Source organism: Mastacembelus armatus, chromosome 1 (genome assembly GCF_900324485.2).
Source record: "Mastacembelus armatus chromosome 1, fMasArm1.2, whole genome shotgun sequence".
In the NCBI taxonomy this organism is placed as follows: domain Eukaryota; kingdom Metazoa; phylum Chordata; class Actinopteri; order Synbranchiformes; family Mastacembelidae; genus Mastacembelus; species Mastacembelus armatus.
The window spans coordinates 21,211,013-21,231,135 of record NC_046633.1 but is presented as its reverse complement, the minus strand read 5'-3'; the positions used below and the strand labels follow the sequence as shown (position 1 = coordinate 21,231,135).

At 36.2% G+C, this 20,123-nt stretch overlaps 1 protein-coding gene across 1 annotated transcript; it reads left to right on the top strand.

Moving 5' to 3' along the window:
- Positions 1-38: 38 nt before the first annotated feature.
- On the top strand, positions 39-3,286 carry LOC113127721 (CMRF35-like molecule 5). The gene is made up of 6 exons (XM_026302441.1): positions 39-163; positions 374-703; positions 799-966; positions 1,085-1,171; positions 1,266-1,297; positions 2,082-3,286. Exons 1-6 carry the CDS (start codon positions 130-132, stop codon positions 2,391-2,393), a joined length of 963 nt encoding a protein of 320 aa, XP_026158226.1. The 5' UTR covers positions 39-129; the 3' UTR covers positions 2,394-3,286.
- The last annotated feature ends 16,837 nt before the right edge of the window (positions 3,287-20,123 follow it).

The window sequence follows — 20,123 nt, the reverse complement described above, 5'->3', positions numbered from 1 at the left end:
GTGTCCTCACAAACAGACAAACATCTGTGTTTTCAAAGACAAGGAGGAGCTTAGAGCGTGAGGAAGAGGAAGTTCTGTGGTTTCATCGTCCTGTGGACGCGTGTACACTTGCTCTTTGTTATTTTCACCATGATAATTCATGAATTTGTTTTTCTTCTTTCTGGTGAGTTTATTTTCTTGTATTTCTTGCATTTGCTCTTACTGCATTTCATTTATAAATTCTGTGGTTTTGTATTATATACTTTTTTTGTTTTGGTCATTTGGTAATGTATTTTTTGAGAGGAAGTGAAGTTTTTTGTCACAAATAATTACTTAAATAAATATTAAAATCAGCCTTGAAAATTTAAAATGTTTCCTTAATTTTCACTTTTAGCTCTGACTGTTGTGCAGATGAAGAGTCTCCACATAACAGGCCATGTTGGGAAAAATGTGACAATCTCATGCTCAAACTGGAACAGTTGGACTGATGTAAACTCTAAAGCTAAATACTTTTGTGTCAGTCCATGCAACGATAAAGACTTCATCATCAAAGCAGCATCTGGAGAATCTAAAAAAAAGGACAGAATACATGTTACTAACACAAAACAATATTTAAATGTGACCTTCACTGATCTCCAAATATCAGACTCCAAACAATATTATTGTGGTCTAGAGGTATTTGGATTGGATACATTAATAGAGGTGACTCTTGAAGTTACAAATGGTAAGTTTGTGTTTTTATTTTTCACTTCAACAAAATCCATCTCTTCAACAACATATACCATTATCATTAATAAATAATAATATAACTGTTTTCAGGTCCCCAAACAACTGCTCAGACAGTCACTGTGAAATCTGCTGTGTCATTAGCTGGTACGAACAGCTCCACTGTATCTTCAAGCAGCTCAAATATGATTGATTCAACGCCCATATCACACAACAACCTTAATACAACAGCACCTACTGTGTCATCAATATCAGCAGCTGGTATGAAGTACACATTCTGTTTTTTAAATATTTATTTATTGCAAAACAGATGTTAGGAGCAAGATGTGCTTGGTTTGATCAGTTGTTTTCATCTGTCTTTCTGCTTTTCTTTGGCCAGGAATATATTTGATAATAGGTTTCCTTGTCATAATAACTGTACTGATGTTCCTACTAAAACTTATGATGAAGATGAAGAAACAACAGAGTAAGACTTACACATCACCATAGACATTATATGTGGCAACATCAGTTAAGCCTCTATAAGTTATATTAACAAATGCAATACTTTATGTTTTCAGAAGTGTCAAGTCCTGATTTGCTACAGGAACAGGTGAGTTGTTTTTTTTTTTTTTTTTGTTCTATCTCTATTTTTGCTTTTGATTCTGAAACCACATAGTCTAGTAACCCCTACACAAGAAGAATTAGAAGCACTTACAGATACATACCCTCAACTTGAGAGCTGCATACAGAATAATGTAAGAAAAAAGTGTGAGAAGAGCAATTGAAAGTGGCAGGTCTTTTTTTGTATTGTAACAGCAACATGTGTTAAAGTCAAAATATTGTCAAACATTGCAATATAATATTTAGTTTGCTGTTTGAAGGCAGTTTAACAGTGACAAAGTTGGAAATTACTACTATTACACACTGTGCTCTGCACAACTGCCAAAAAAGGCATTAAGTAATCCATATACTTATTCATACAGATGTTATCAGTGTTGGCCCAGACACTGCATAAGGAGTGCATTCAGAAAATATTCACGCTACCCTTCACTGTTTTCAATTTTGTAATGTATCACTTTCTCATTATTACTTGCGAACTTGAGACTTGAGAAATGGCAGGGCTGCAGATATTTTCCCATCGTCTTCAATAACAAGATTATATCAACTGTGTGTAATTATGTGATATTATGTGATTGTTCCTTAACTTTAAAGGTGCTAATGCTCAGGAATTACATTCAGAGATCAGACTATCAGACTTCAATACCAAGTTAACAAGTTTCTGTTATATTTCTTGTGTGTAAATTATTGTAATAAAATTATAATTCCTGTTTTAAACGCTGTTTCTGTATGTTTTTGTTAACTATGCATTTCTATATTTTTTCATTCATTTCAAGAATGTTGAATATGCAGAGGTCCAACCTGAAGACCACCAAACTGAGAGTTCGCCTATTGCTGTCTCTACTGTCCACTTCTCCACTGATGATTCCTCAGACACTGTCTATGCTAACACATCCTACCACCAAGACAATGAGTGTGACAAGTATTCAAATGCTGTTTCTTTAAGATCAGATTCCAGCTCTGAGGGTGGTCCACGTAGCACCTGCAGGATCACTGATCCCCAAAGTGATTTCTACTCTCTTGCTGAAATACCCACGAAACACACTGAGCCCACTGTGGTATTTGGTCAATCTGAGAGCGACAGATAACTGTCTATTCACTAGCCCATGACCACAAAATGACTTATGTCGCTGAAATGAAGTAAAATAATTTTTTTCTATCACATGCAATTTTTAAAATAGAAATGTTGTGATATAATGAAATGTTTAATTACAAGCTCTTTATGGGGAGAATTCAGTTGTACTAATATTAATTCAGTTAATCAAATCACAAAAGTTATTTGGTATATGTTTATGTCTTGTATAATATTGTTATTGTGAATTATCATTACTGTTGTTGGTTCCATACTGACAAGTCAGCTAGATAGATTCATGTTGTGAAGCCCAATATTTCATTTTATGATGCTTGTCCCAAACTCTCCTGTCAAAGTATTAGCAAAATACAAACTGGAACCTTTTTCGCAGTTGTGGTGTATCTGCATATCTGCACAATTAGTGCTGTGCCATATCATAGCATCCAGGATGATACCAGTATAAATTTGTATGTGATAGATAAGTCTTATCTCGCGCTATCAATTACGCAGCAACATAATGATGCATAAATAACACATTTACATACCATGACGCGCACAAGAAAACAATGAGCCTTTGAAAACAATGGCTTCTTAAAAAGGAACTATTTCAATAGTGGGGAAGTGCTTTGGTTAGAGGCCACATCTCCACCAAACCACGATATTTTGCCAAATGTCCATGAAAACTGTTACGGCTACAAAATTGTTTCATCACTTGAAGCAAAGTGTGGTACTGTGCTTATATACTGTGGCATATAACCAAGCTCTGTAGGCACGAGAGGAGGAGGTACTAAGGCAGGAGTCAATAAACTAGTATCGCCGGAGCTGCACTGAGTATGACAAGAAGAGCTGCGGTGGAAGGGAAGGACCGATGCTGTTTGGCCATGATGCCAGTCCAAACTGAGGAAAAGGAGGGATTTAAGAAATTGGTGAAAAAGCTCGATCCAAGGTACAGCAGACCAGGTAGAAAATATATTTCAAAAATATTCGTAATATTCGTACCTGCACTGCATCAAAATCACAGCAAAAAGCTAGAAATAAAATAAAATATAGATAAATAAATAATATAATATAATATAAATAATAGATAAATAATAACTCTGTAATAAAAGCTGGAAGAACAGGTTAAAAGTATATTTATTTGTTTTCTGTATCATGGTAAATATCTTTATCACTATTTTTTTTTGTAAATATTGTGATACAATTTTGAGGCCATATTGCCCCACCCCTAATCATGATAGTGTCAAGTGTATCAGCTATGAAACTTCTTCTGTGTATAAAAACACAGAGGCAGTCCTGCACTCCCAGTGCTACCATAATCAACCCACAACTATTAAATGTTCATAATTCACATTTGACCTTCAACCCTCATGTGTCGACGTACGCGCCGGCGCATTTTGTGGCAGCTTCTCCTGATAACGCTGAAACAAACTTAGATTACCGTGTCTATTTTGATCGTACCGATAAAAGCAATATATCATTCAAATCTGTGAAGGGTCTAGTTTTAGTTGTATACCATCATAATAACAAAACGTTGTGCTTTTTTTAAATAAAGAAAGCCGACAGGGTAAAAGTAGTTCTTTGCTTAACACACTGGTTTTCATGCCTATATGGAGGGAATAAGAAGTTCTATTATAACCAGTTCAGAAAATTGCTGGTTGGTTTTGTTTTTTTTTTATTAAAAGTAAACAGCTATTACCTAAAGAAAATCTCAGATCAAGATCCGAGCAGAAAACCAAAGTTGATCTGAACTAGGGATGTAAACAATTTATGTAGGCTTAATATTGTGTAGGCTGAAGCCAAGTTATATTTTGTTTAGCTTTCCATCCAGAATTTATTTTGTTATGTTGCTAATGTTTCACATGCAACAGATGAGCCAGTGCATTTATTTTCAAGTTAAAGTAGCCTACATATTTTATTTCATTTCTATGCAGAACGTATTTTGTTATACTACATAAATGCCATTGTCTGTAGTGTATCCCCTAATGGTACAATAAATCATTCATTAAGGAATATTACATGCATTTTTTATTCAGTATATAAACAATATTTTATATTCTTATAGACCCTATTGAAACTGAGGGAAATTTAGGTTCTCAGGAATTGTTAAACAACTGGCAAGGTCGATTATCAACTAATGATTAATGAATTAATCAATAATTTGCATCCCTAATCTGAACTATGCAATTTTTGTCACTGGAAAAATAAACTGCATTCCTGTTGAACTAGGATTCACTACTAGAAAGGAGGAAAAATTTAAATCTTTGATTTTACTACAACAAACATTTTTAGTTTGCTGAAGCTTAATAATGATATTTGTTTAACAGAAACTGTTTACTTTGATCATATATCTCTTAAACATGTGCTGGGAGAATTTGCTGTGAAAAACACCTTTTGACAAGAACAGTTGATATGAGCCTGCGTCGCACCTTCTCCCTTACATCACACAGTATGAATCCCCAGCTTGCTTTTCAGAAGTAATAAAGCCTTAAAAGTAAAACAATTCAAAACATAAACACTGAGAACCAGCTGATATGCAGCCTAAGGGAGATCATTATGTTCATCAGGAGACTATAGGTTTCCTACAGTGGAGCATAATGTAGAATTTAGAGTCAAGCCTTGAGCTCCTCCTAGCTCAAACAGTTCACAGTTTTGTGAGGAAAGTTAGTTTAACAATTTAAATATATGTAGTGGTTGTATGCTGTGACTGGAGGTGGGTGTTTTACTACAGGCACTCAGTGAGACTGAGCTACTTTTGTGGTGCAAAATGTTCTTTTCAAGGTTGTAGTTTGTAGTAATGTTGAATTGTAATGTGTTCTTCTTTCTGTTATTTGGTCCACAGCATTTATAGCAATAAGGCTAGACTAAATAATAGAAACACCTGTCTGTATAATGGTGTATGACCACACAGAAAATAGTAGTATATATAAAGTATATCTAAAATAACTAGAAACAAAATCTAAAACTGGGATGGTATAATCATATTTGTTTGCAAAGGATGTTGAACCTTTTATTTACTTATTTATTTTTATCAAAACTTGTTATCACAATGTGGATTTTATTTTTGCTGCCCCAAAACTGAAAACTGTTGAAATTTCATGTGTGAAAGGATGAGTGAATGATAAAATAAATGACTAAACTTTCACAAAAATTCATCACAGTTTACAGACTGACTTCAATTTGTACATGCCAGACCATAGTTTTTTACACTTTTCACAGCATAGTTGTTTATAACTTCTATTTCTAACTACAACATTTTAGACAGAGAAATGTGTTGGGGTATTTACAACATGTATTATTGGTTGACCACTTGTGTGTCTTACAAGTGTTTACCTGAACGCCCATATTATCTTCAATGCAAGCTGTATGAAGTGTTAACGATGTACAGATGAATACCATTTGCTTTTGATTCTTTTTTTTTTTAACTAACTAATTCTTAGAGCATCTTATGAACCCATCGTTGATTTTGTGTTGTAAGTGGGTTAGAAAGGTGTCAGTCAGGGACATGATCCAATTAATTATTTTCTGCTGAGCCTATGACGTTCATAGGGGGTGGGTCTAGGAAAAAGTGGAGAGACGGTTGGAGAGTTTAGGCAGAGGCTTAGTGACAGAAGGGGAAATGCTAGGTTAAAGCATTTAAAGCTTGTTTTGTTCTGTATGAAAAAGTTATATTTTTTGTGTTTACTTTGTCTACATCTAGCAGATGCAAATAGGTTGAGGTCATGTGGGTCATGCTGTTTCAACTACCATCTGGACATGTGAAAGGTGAGCTCAGGAAACTAACCGGCAAACTACTCATTGCTGCTTTGGGATTTATCACATGATGAAGTTTGCTGCAGCAAGTACAAGCAATCTTGAGAAATGGAATTTCACATGAGCTCTAACATGTACGCCAGCAGTGAGATACAAGGTCCTGTTTTTTTTTTAACCCAGTTATTTTATTCACTAGGCTGGGTATAGTTAAGGATGTCACAGTATAATACGTACCTCAATACAATGCAGCACAATATAGTTCAATACAATAACAGTAAGTGAGTTTACAAACTATTTTGATGATCCAATTTGTTGAAGATTTATTGAAGACTCACACTATGATCATAAAAACAAACTGCATGTCATTGTTCTTACATTAAAATTCACTATAACATGAAAAAAGTGCCTTAGGCCTCAGCTCATGCACAGACCATTACAGTCAGATGTGTTCAAGTCTTTTGTTCTTACTGAACTAACATGTAGAGTTTTTGGTGCTCCAGAACACAAAAAGGGTGTCTAATTTCCCTGGACTCACACACTCACTCACAGATTACAATTTGGCAACTGCAGTAGATTAAACCATAAAACTGAGAATAAATATGAAGTTCATGTACTGCTACATCCGATATGTATCTGTGGAGTTGGGATAACACAATGCTGTTCCATCGTGTTCATCATAAACCTGAAACCTCGGTTTATAAGGGCACAGATCATGGGAGATAAAAAAATGCACCCTGGCATCTGCAGTCTTCTGTACATGAGCTGAGGTAGATGAAAGCTTGTAGGTGGCGTTTGATTCACAAGTTCTGCTAACATGTAGGCATGTTGGTTGTGTTGTATTGCATGAATGCTGTATTATAACATGGCAATGTTTCTAAATGACTATTGTTTATATGCATATATGAAATATTATCATTTTTTTAATAATAAATTAGATGTTGGCTGTAACATCAAAAATAAAATCCCACTTGTAATAGGTCTTTATAAAAATTTAACCAAATAATTTTTATTTAACACATTTATAAAACAAATTTGAGTGGCGTCTTTCTTTACTTTGGAGACAGACAAGATATTTGCGGAAATATAGTAAACTTTTAGAGCTATGTGCATACTGTATTTTTTAAGTGGAGAGAGTACTGTCAGATGTTTACTTTTATATTATACTTTCATTGAACCATTATTCTGGCAATGTTTACTTTGATCAATTTTTTAGTACAATTAGGGCCAATGTCAGGACAGCCTTTCCCCGAAACTAAGAATACATGGGATTGGCAACACTATAGAGTCTAATGAGACACATTGTTGATCTAATGATGAAAAAAAGTTTTTTTCTGACATTCATCACAAAGAAATGGGCAATATTCTCTTACTGTACTTTATAAAGAGGACTGTAGCCAATTAAAAACCTTTTTAATCTATCTTCTGAAATCAAATGGGCCAGGTTATGAGCACACCTAAGGTTCTAAAGTCCCTTAGCCTAATTAGATTCTACCGTCTGCCCATGCCTCTAAAGTCAAAGCTAACAATTGCAATCAGACCACCCTGAGTTGCACCTCTGATGCTAACCAATTACAGCTACTTTCAAAGTCATATTACCCAATTATGCTGTTTTGCCATCTTGGATTCTGCAGGGCCAAATAATATATATCACACAATTGGCTTCTCTGGCAGATGCAAGCAGGTCAACATCATGAAAACACATCACTCTCTCGTCTTTTTTAAAGTTCCAACCCTATTATTAGCACATATCAAAACCTAAAAGTCTTTTCTTCTGCCTCTAGCTGTGGCCTAGCTTGGTCTGTCCACATGGTGTCTCTTGGTAACACAGCCTTACACCCTCACTTTTTACTCTACTGCATATGGGCTATGATACTTCCTGCACTTGACATTAGCATTGGTTGTAAAGGCAAATCCTAGTGGTAGTGGGCTTGGGTTTACAGTGCAGAACCTTGCTTACAAAATTCAAATTTGAAAACTGCAGTCTTGTATTTTTGATGATATTAGATAATGAGTCTGTGTTTCCTGGTCGTTGCACTTAACTGACACAAATATCCAGCCTGAGTTAATCCATAGAATTATTATTTCTTTTGTTTGTTTAGCTCAATGACTCCAGAAAAAAAATCTGTGTTGTGGGTGGAAGATAGAGCTTCACATTGCAGCACATTGCCAGCCGTCACCCTCCTGTCTTTGTTTTTTTTTTTTTTTTTTGCAACAAGCTTTCTATTTTCCAATTCTATTGGCATGTATTTGCTATAAAATAATGTTATTATCCCATCTAATGAGTTTGTTTGTACAAAACCTTTGATGCAAAGGAACAACAAAAAGTGCTTCACATAATGGATACTATTATTCTATCAACTATTATTATATTATGCATGCAGTTTATCAGTATCAGAGCATAATTTTTACAAGTCATTAGTTACCTCTTCCAGCTCATGTATGCCACTTACTGAAATGATCACTTACAGAAAAGCCGCTAGTCGTGGATAGAAAATGCTGAGATATCTGAGAAAGCATCAGGGGTTTATCTAAAGATTGGATACAAAATAAATGTCCTCACTGGCTGCAACAAACACAAAGCAGTGCAGTGTTTGTGAATTATCACTGTAAAGACAATCACCAATCTACAATGAAAAAATTAAATAGGTGTTTCAGAATACTAAGAAAGAGAATACTGACACTACACTACTGTGACACTATTGCAAAATGCAGACATTAGACCATTGCTATACATCTGTATTCTTTTATTACTATGATTATGAAGGTAAAGCTGGCAGAATTGGTTGCAGCGTTTTACTCTTTGAGGCTTCCAGTAGAACAGATATAAGGCCCTTTTATATGGAAAGTCCTTGAGAGGAGGCCGATTAATAGACAGCTACATGCAGGCTGTTAAGGGCTCTCTTATACTGATTGCTATCTTCATCCCAATTTGTGTTCTATCTCTGTGGAGACACTTAATAATTATAAGAATTCTATATCTGCTTATTTTTTCAAAGTTAAAATGTACAGAGTTTTTTGTTGTTTTGTTTTGTTTTGTTTTGTTTCTGCTAAATTATGCCCTCAGCAGTTCGCCAGTCTGCATTGCTTCAAACAATAACATAACAGCAGCCCAACTGCACCCGTGTGTGTGATTCACTCTAACTTAGCAAGTTTGTTGGGGGAAACACTGTGTGAGAGGAGTAACTAATACCATGTCTTTTTCACTTTAGTGGTCAGAAACAATAGATACAACATTTCCAAAGCACTTGATCTAGCCTTTATTTTTTTTAATAATCCTGTTGCTAAGAGCATGAATAATAAGAATAAGAAAACACATGACAAGTGGTCATTGCTGCGGGTCTTGAAGCATCACAGAGGTGTGCAGAGTGGTGAGGAGAGAGAGAGAGAGAGAGAGTAAAAGAGAGAAAGAGAGAGGGAAATTGTTTATTTCAGTAATAACAGTAATCCATCCTCCTGTGTGGAATAAGTACATCTTCATATTGCTGTGTGCTATAGTTCATAAGTGACAGTATCTTTAATAAAGTGAATTAGTGATGAATCACCCTCATGCATTAATCATACATCAATTACAGCCTAATATTATGCATGATCCATGATGATAAAGGTACTGAAAAGCAGAAATGCAACGCCTGGTAACTCTGCTCTAGAGAAAGTAGCTAAGCTTTGTCCAGATTTGTTGCTACTCACTGTTTTCCATAAGATGTTGCTAAATTGGTATAAAAGGTTTGAAGTTGGCAACAGTGTTACAGAGGGCAAGACCTTCCGGTATCTATGCTGAACATACAGTAAGCAAAATAGAGTTGAGTGGGAGAAACTGGAGTTGTTAAATGCTATTCATTGTTAAATGCTGTTTGTATTTGGTGCTGTAGTGAAATGATATACTAACCTTGTTATTGCATTGTTTCCAGGCACCGGTAAAAACGAGAAAACGGTGGCTCTGTGTTTTTTAAAGAAAAAACGCATGAGCTGTTCAATTCTTTTCTTTAATTGAATGACCGTTTGAATATTTGACAATCATGGCCCATCCCTAATTGGAAGTCTTACGCAGATGAACAGGCTAACACTGATAGACAATAACTGTGAGAAGAAGCAATTCCTTTCTGGTTTTAGGATTCAGACTGATAAATGTTGTAACAGAGGCAAGGGGAGGGCGAACGGCAATAATGGAAAGGGTTGCTACACCAAAAATACTCATTAACCTGTCCCCTCTGATCCAACCCTGAGCGTTTAGTATTTTACAATAAAAGAAAATGATGGACTGAAAAAGAAACGAAGAGAGAAAAGAAAGAGAAAGCCCTTCATTTAGTCCCCCATTCTGATCTCATGAGGAAGAGAAATTGGAAAGAGAGACATGGCTCTTGGGACCTTGAGGAAATTAAATACCCAATTCAATGGGCAGCCTGACTCAATCACACCACGCTTTTGTAAAATGACTCAGGAATTGAATCCCTTGCCGCTTAGCCAGGGATGTTATTGCTCTTGTAGCTATTTCTATTTAACTAGACCTGGCCACAGGCCAGGTCATGCAAAAGTACAGACACACGCACACACACACACGCACACACACACACACACAGATGATACATACATATCTGTTTAGATACTGATACATTTAATATCACAACCATACACAAAAAGTAAATACTCAAAAACAATCACAGGCATGTACTACATGCATAAGTGCTTACTATGATTTGTTATCTTGTGCACACACTTCTCTCAGGATTTCACTTGCAGAAACACACATGTGCACATGCAGATTCTCTCTTTCTTTTTTATATACTTGCTATACAAGTATGACTATACTATATTACTTGCCCTGATGCTGAGAAGTTCCTTGTTTTCCTGCAACGTCACTCACCTGACCAGTAGCTCATAGCTATTTTTTTTTGTCTGTAGTTTTCTATCCATTTATTGTATTAGTCTCCTAGTGTATTTTTGGACTTTGCCTGCTCTGGATCTGTTTACTCCTGTTTAAGTCAAACCTGCATGTCTGACTGTACCTTGTTTATGCTGTTTTTTACTATTAGAGATTCTTAGACAAGAACTATTTCTGTGTCTTGAGTTGTGTAATGTGCAGCTATGACTCCCTGAAACAGGATCTACATGTTGATATCACTAAAACCAAAGGGTTGTCGTTCCATAGATCTGCAGTCCCCAGTTCCTCCAAGGACAGTGGATACTAATAGAATATATTATAGTTCAGTATTGTGCTGTATGTCCTTTTCCATAGATTTTCTTTTCAAGTATGTTAGTCTTTTTTTTTCTTCTTTCTTTTTGTTCTATTGATATTTATGTATTTAGGTTTATGCATTATTTTATATTTATGTCTCATGCATCTATTTGCAAAATAGATAAATAATACAAAAACGTATATTATTATTATTTCTGTGCACAAAAGGACTTACAGGCACCAAGTGTTTAATATAACAAATATAGAACCTGACATAAAGGGATTTAGGTTGAATTACTTTGAATTATATGAATGCCAAATAGCAAACAGAACTTTGAATTGGAATTTATACATAAATTATAAGGGTTTTGTCTTCTATAGAAAACTTTACCACCCAATTAGATTAAACTCTTCCTAGATTAATGCATAATTTTCCTGACAATGTATAACAAATAACAGTAAACTCACCAAATACCAAATATAAAGTATACAGATGTATTGTAGGTGAACTATTAGACAACAGAATGCTATAAAAATGTACCGTGGGTGTATTCACACACACACACACAGGTATTTCTGTGAATTTACCAGTTGCCTGTTTTGTTGCATCATTGTTATACAATGTTACATCCCTTTTTGTCTAGGGGATATTTTTAGGGAAGAACACAGTGACCAGGTGGTAAAAGGTCGGCCGATATTTATTTACAAACTAAAGCAAGGCCAAGGAACTTAAGTACAACAACGAAAAACAGATTCTGGTATGGGCACAGCCAGGTACATAAAAAAAAACGTTTAACAAAAACTCTCAGGCTCAAAGGCATTCTAAAATGAACTAATATTTCCAGATCTTTTTAACTATTTTAGAAAATCAATACAAATACTCATAACTATGCAACTCTAGTTTTAACAAGAACAAAAGTAATCGAACCGACAAGCGGTATACAAAACACTATATTGACAACCAGGTTTTTGAGGCAAAAAGTCACAACACCGAGGTGAACTGACCATGGGCAAGGCACAGCTCACCCCGAGTGACGGAAATCCTGGGCCTTAAATGCATGGACTGTTGAGGTGTAGTCAGCTGATTGGAGGGAGACTGTTGAGGGGGAACCAATCAAGCGAGGAGGCGCGGTCCATGGAGACGTTCTGCAGCTGCTTTCCGGCATCTTCCTCTATTGTTGGTCACCCGTCCACAGCTCCACCCAGCGGACGGAGGTTAGGAGGTGTGGGTGAGGATAGCCCAGGCATCCTTTCACTGGTGTTCTCAGTCAAATATAATGTTACAATAACACACACGGGGGGGGAGCGAAAAGCCAAACGGCCCATGGCCATAACATACAAAATTTCAAATGTCTATATACAAGCCCACGAAACTGGAAGCTCACTTTATCTCTATCAAGAAGAATGCTGCAAGGGATTTTGCAGCAACGCAAACATTTCTCATGTTCAATCTGACAAACACACATTAAGAATATGTAACAATCACTCATGTTCAACCTGACCCCCGGTGAGCCAGGGAACAAAGTGACAGCTAAAAGTGGAAATCTTCTTTTAGACTCAACATCCCAAAATATGCTGTCCGAGAACAGAAATACCACGTATACTGAGGCCTCTAAAGCTTGTGTGTGTATGTGTGTGTGCATGCACCTGGTATTACTCACAATGTGGGTCTTCCTCATGGTGACCAGATGCTAGGCCCCACTGTGATAGGGTTCTTACTCAGCCTTGTAAAAACTACACACAGGCACAGCTGAAGATGATTTGACAGTGAAGTCAAATGTGAACATGTGGATGGGTGGTGTGTGCAAGAATGTTGGATGTAAGTGTATGTGTCACGAGTAAGTGTGCATCAGGTATGAATGGCAAGAATGTGTGTGTATGTGCGTGTTGGTCCACAGTGATGGAGCTACTCCATCACACCCACCATGGAAATCATTGGTTTTATTGTGATGACTTTGGTGTAATGTCAGGGTGAGGGATGGGTTAGACATGTAGGTGTAATTGTTAATGGTTAGGTTAAGTCTCAAGGAAATTAATATAAGGTTAACTAGTGACAAGGTCATAGGCCTCCAAGGCTTATTGATGGATATGAGGAGCAAAAGCTAACCTGTCTGGTCCAGCCCCACAGAAGAGCTACTGTAGCACAAATTGGTGAAAAGATTATGCTGGCTATGATGGCTAGGTGTCAAATACACTGTGCACATTGCTGCATATGGTGCTGCATAGCCCTCACAGCTTAGGGGACCTAAGGGTTAAACAGCAAAATCACCAGTGTTAAATCAAATGTGAGTGTTAATTTAACATTAAGTGTTTATAGTCTCCACTGGTCACATATAAACACTTTTTGTGTTAACACTGGTGATTTTGCTGTGCATGTAACACCAAGAGATCAGTAGCAGATTGTGTTTGAGTTTGTTTATCCTGCACATATCTTTTTAAGAACCTGTATACAGTTTTATCTATGAATAGTTCCTGCCTTTTGGTAGGGTTCTCACATCGATGAATTAAGAGAAGTTAAGTGCACAAGAGATTCTAATTAGCCTGTAACTTGTGAATGGCATTGGGATTGTTAGCTATGTGATGACAGAAGGAATGATGCACTCTGGTGAATCTACATTACTGGAAAAGTCTGTGGTACCTTAGCGGTCTCAAAAGGAAAGAATGAATATTCATAAATAATAAATGAATGGCAAAGCGAAATCAGTCTAGCCTACAATTCTCATCCAAATAAAACTTCAAAATTAGGTCCAGAAGAAGAGCGTCTTTTTAAAGCATGGAAACTAACATGACTGATCTTCATAATCTCATCTGCACTTTTCATTTCTACCTGACTGGACCTCCAGCGTTATACAACACACAGATCCACATGGTCATGCACACATCTCATATAGAGGGTGAAGAGAGGTTCCCTTCCATTTGCATCTGTTTTATGTTAAGCTGAAAATTGCATTTGTTGATGTTCCGGGATTATCTTATTTAGGATTTGCTGGAAAGCAGTGGGTTTTCTAAACAAGCCAGAGAGGATTTGGGCTGTGGAGGGACTCTGTGTGTGTGTGGTGTGTGTGTGTGTGTGTGTGTGTGTGTGTGTGTGTGTGTGTGTGTGTGTGTGTGTACACATATGCATTTTCTAAACAGCATGTGCAGTGACGTGCTTATGTTTGCCTTGGTATTTGCACACACTGAGTTTGCCTTTTCTGTTGGTATGAAAATGTGTGTTTGTGAGAGTTTAAGCTTATATTACGTGTCTAACAGTGTGTAGGCCAGCTTATCTTTTTATATGTGTTGGCAAATTGCACAAACAGCAGTGGAGAATTTGGCCTTGTCACGCACCAATTTTTTCAATGTTGGCACAGTTCGAACTCCCATAGTCCTCTAGTAATATTTCCTAATGTTGTTAGCAAAGGCTGCAATGGCATTAGTTTAAATCCTGCAAGTTATTGTAGTTGCTACAGTCGTCACAGCACAGTAGTGTGTGGATTCATCCCTATATTTTGTTTGCCTTCAAAATCCAGTGAGTCTAATAATCAAAGCCACATTCTCACAACTTCCAAACATTCACTCCCTGAGCTAGTTGTAAAAAGACACTTGAGATTTGTTAGAGCCTTCGGATGTTTACTTCAGGTGTTGTTCACATGTTTTGTGATTGTCCATTTGAATTAAAAAAAAGATACATTTTAATATTCCAGTGTTGCTTTAAGGGCTATCCTTATATTTTCATATGTGATGGTTGTGTTTGCATATTACACAAATTTTTCCAAAATTCAATGTTCCCAGCATCACTGGTGTTATTTAAATAATGACACTCATTTTCAGTTGGGAGTGAGACTAGATTACATTCTCCTAAACATCTATGTATGAAAATATCCTGTCTCACCATTTTAAGCTGTGCATTCATTTTTAGATAGTATTTTATGGTTTTATTCAAACCATTTTACCGCAAAGTTGACAGATGGCAAAACTAGATTTATGCATTTATTTATAATGTCATTCTAAGAATGATTATTTTTATTAATTTATTTATTTATCTTTGCTGGAGTATGTCTCCATCCGGTCGTTTCTGAGTAGGAACTTGTGCCAATATGTTCCAGTAAACTGTGGACTCTTGTCAGTTTATTATGTGTACCCTTTTTCAACTTGTATACATCACCAAACAAAATGCATTCCTAAATGTAGATACAAGTGTGCAACATCTTTTAACTTGACTGAAATCTGATGCTTGTGAGAAGGATTTTGTTGGAACTTAAAATTTTTTTAAAAGTGTAGACTCATTATTCTAGCTTTTTTCATTGCATTCCATTTTAAAATTGTTTTATTCCTCTTCCCTACTCATTTTAATACAGCATGAATCTTGCACCTACTCTGCACATCATGGAAAGTTGAAGGTATTGTTTTAGCACACTTCAGTCTGAAATACTGCCTTGAACTGCAAAGCACTGACATTATGGACACAATGGAAACACAATGTGTACTGGTTTATCTTATCCCTAATGTTGCTGGTAGAGGCAACGCTGAGTAGTACATATTATTCCTATTTTGGGTCACGGGGATCTGCTGGAGCCTATCCCAGCTCTCTTTGGGCGAAAGGTAAGTGTGATGACTGGGAGGTCCACTGTTGGGTAGGCAAGCACACACCCATTCATTTCCTGGAGATTTCTCTAACCTTAACCATAACCACCGTGTGGCTAACCCTAGCATTTACCCTAAATTTATTCCTAATCTTAAATCAAGTGTTCACCCATACAATTCAGTGATTTATGTTTGTCATTTATGTTTTGGTGACTTTAACGAAAAACATTCCCACTCATATACACTTATTTTCAGGTGCAGAAGGCCACAAAATATTTGAAAAACAAGTTTGTAAAGTCCATCATGTCATAACTACTAAGCTTGATACGGATTTTATAAAGCCTGTGTCTCCTTTTCACCCTCTCTTTTTCCTTGAATATTAGTGCACATGGTACAACAGTGATTATTCTCTGTTCATGATCCACTTTGCAATGATTTGCATGGCAACAGAGGCAGAGACTTTAAATTGAGAAATATTAGTACTGAAACATGAGGTTTTACAGATGATCAGCTCAGCCACCTTACTGGATGGAAAACTTATTCAGATTTTCTATAAAATATGAAGGCAACAAGCATTTAAAAATTTAGGACAAACCTGCACATTAACAACATAATATACAGAGATAAAATTTTGGTATTACAAGTTTTCAAGTTTGTCATAGACACTATCCGCATTGTGGGTGTGTGTGTTTGTGTGTTTGTCAGGGTGTTTGTATACCCCTGCACTGGTTATCAGTGAAAATGATTGACAGTCTGCTGCTGGAAAAGAATGATAAGACCTACCTCTCACACTTTCCATCTTTCTTTCTCTGTTTTCAACATATTTCTCTCTGTACTATTTCAATTCACCACATCTGTTGCACTGCAGACTCAGCAGCCATGTAGTACCTTCTCTCAGATAATGGTGTTGAATAACTTACAAGATCTGATAAATGTGTGGACCGCTCCACTAGCACTGTTCTAAAACTTTTAGAACTAATATTTGGTGTTTTATCAGCTGTTCTGTGCGTAAAGAATGGAGTGAAATGATACAGTTGTGTACTGTGCATACCCTAGAGTGTTACTTACTGTACACACTGCAGTGACAGACAGCAAGACAGGTACTGGCACTGCAAAATATTTATTTATTTAGTATTTATTTGAGAAATAAGCTTTTTATTAGTCTTTGTTGCATGGGTTTTTGAATTATCATTCAAGCTTTTTGAGTTTTGTTCTTTGGTTTAATCATGGTCAAGGTCAAAGTGCACAAAAAAACATGTTTCTCTAATTATGTGGAGCAATGTTCTGAATCTTATGTGAGGAATCTGTTTTAAGATTTTTTGTTAAACAGCAAACAAACACAAATCATATGGAGAATGAACAGAAATCTCCTTTACATGTGATCTGTACTCAGTGTGATCCATTGCTACAGACCAGTTCCTTCAAAATTTTGTATTCAAGCTCTTTTCCTGATGTTCTGGAGGAGGATAGGCAGCAGGATTACATGTTCTGCTGTGCTTGTTTCCCATTTGATCTCTAGATGTGACATAAATGCCATGATGCTACAGACCAAAAAAATGCATATACAGACAAAAGAAAACTGAAAATGCTGAAAACACCCTTAGAATATTTTGTCTTTATTCTGTACTTCATGACACACTCAGCAGCATTAGAGGCATTTTCAGCAATGTTGCTCAACTTAGCTTTGCTTCCTGCTGTGACTCTCACTTTCCATGTTGCTTTGTTTTGTTCACCCCTCATTCTATCAATCCCTTGTAGTTTCAGTGGCTAAAAAATGTTACAAATATAGCTACTTTGGCCTCATTCCCAAGCTAATGTATTTTGAAGGGATTCAACTATTGCTCTAGTTAGAAGAAAGACTGGCTTGCTAATTGACTGTGATGTTTTCTTATTACGAAAATCATAAAGAATATAGTAACAGAGGTAACAGGAGCAAATGCAAATATTTCATGTTAATTTTATTTTCATTCAGATAAAAATATTGGCTTTATTTCATAATATCTTACTATGAGACTATATGGATGGCATCTGACATTTATTATATATAAAAGCCTGCAAGAGTATAAATGTACTGTACATAGTGCAGAAGATACAGGCATTTAAAGCTGCCATCAGTATATAAGTTATTAATTAACAGTAAGGTATTCACTCATCTTTTACTGTTAAAGTAATGTTTGTTTGTTTTAGTGATGAGTTTAAATGCACTTCGATTGAACTTCAGTGTGGATCCATTAGACTTTCTAGCATGAGAAAAAAAGAACTGGAGTTGTTTTTACCCTGAAAAAACAAAAGCAATAATTAATCTTTGCACATCCAAAGTTGGTGTCAACCCTTCCACAATTTTGCTACCTCTGCAAAACTTTCTAACTTGCTCCTGCCAGTGTTCTGCAGATAATTTCTTCATGGGTTTATCTTTCTTTTGGTTTACTTAAGCATTATATTTAGGCATTTAATACAGAGGGAGCAAGGTGACATGTTGTTATGGTACCACTAGCAGACATAACAATGATAGATTACAGCAGCGGCAAAGATAAATAACCATTTCGGAGTCGTACAAGAGCTTCAACCGTCCTTTGAGCTAAAGGGCCATTTTTACTGTACAGTTTTTGGTTTTATTTTTCCACGTGATTTTTGAGAGAGATTGCATCGAGATATAAATAAGATGGGTGAGAGCAGTTATAAGATTGATTATGGCAGAGAGTAGAGTTCATTGTACTGTTACTACTACTACTACTACTACTACTACTACTACGAAATATTAAGAAATAATGACGACCCCTCTCTTATTGTGATGATTGATATAATTAATAAATATAGGCTAAAAAATGAGAATTATACAGTGACAGCACCAAGCAGTTTTGGTTGAAATGGATTGCATGGGGCTGTCAGGATCCAGTCTGTGCTTCCTGTCTTAAACCTTTTATTTTGTGATTATCTTCCCTTTTGATTATTCCTTGTCATAAATAAAGACTCTTTTATCTGGAAACTTGGGCCCAGTTTAAATACCTTAACAAACTTTAACATGGAGCTGCCTAATAGTCAAATCTTTAAAGGCCTAAGATATAGCTAACTGCAAGGTTCCCTGTTTGATTCCCTCCAGAGACCCATGAACAGAGATGTCATAACCCTCTCGTTCCTTTGTGTTCTGGCTGACTCTACAATCCAGTAAAGGTGAGAGTAACAGCCAAAGCTTTGCTTTGCTAGTCTTTCCTTTTCCATTGTCAGCCATTGTTGTAAAGGTTATGATTTAGCAGTTCATGATATCCACACCCTGTATACTGTTATAGTACCACTGGATCAGCACAGTACTTCACTTTCCTTTCATGTAGCAAATGTAAAAGTCACACAGTATTTATTTCCTCTCTAGAGAGAACCTATTGCAGCCTATTTAAACGTCTCCTCATAGAAATGTCTTATTTCTGTATTTTACCCTGTAATCTGAGTTATGCATGAAGGTTGGACAAGTAGAACTAATATTTTTGTGATGAATCTCACCTGTGGTGAGTGCACTATATCAATTCTGACTTAGGTATGCATGAGAAACTGCACAAGGATGCCTTTGAACAGTCAAAACCTACTGCATCAATTTTAATTACAGTTTTCATTTGTGCTAGCACTAGGGAGGCATTGTGTGCAATTTATCACAAAAATATCTGTCAAATTAAAAAGGATTGGAGGAGGAGGTGTAAATGGTGTAAATCCCCCTAAAGACCTCCCCACTGTAATGTCATAGATTTGGGTTTAATTACAACCTCATTCTCTCTCTCACACACACACACACACTCACACAAAATGTGGTTTACACACACACACACACACCATAGATAACAAAAAACAAACACTATATTGCAGAGCAAAAGATTCAAGGATGTCTACACAACAACACACAAATACAGGGAGCAAGGTATTATGTGATAAATAAATGCTGAGAGAAATTCCTGCAGAGTTACTTTCCATTGATCATTTTGGGCATATAAAGGCAGTAAAGGAGTAAAACATGTTTTACTTTGTACTTTGCAGCTGAAGAAATAAACAAAGAAAGAATCCATGGGCATTATTTCTATTCCAAAAGCTAGTTTTGTCAAAGTGATATTATTAGAGGAATGTTATCCTTTGCTTTGGTTTCTTTGAAAGAATTTTGTCTGCCCAAATGAGAATAATTAACATGTACAATGGCACACAGAACACTTATCTCTTTTTCTTGAACTTCTTGGAGCTAATTGGAATGCCTGATACTGAAGCCCTAATTGTTTAGTG

Bases quoted from the DNA above. Each gene is read 5' to 3' on its own strand.
- LOC113127721 (XM_026302441.1), top strand. From the start codon at position 130: ATGATAATTCATGAATTTGTTTTTCTTCTTTCTG. The intron at 704-798 runs GTAAGTTTGTGT...AACTGTTTTCAG, and splicing joins GACTCTTGAAGTTACAAATG to GTCCCCAAACAACTGCTCAG. The intron at 967-1,084 runs GTATGAAGTACA...TTCTTTGGCCAG, and splicing joins GTCATCAATATCAGCAGCTG to GAATATATTTGATAATAGGT.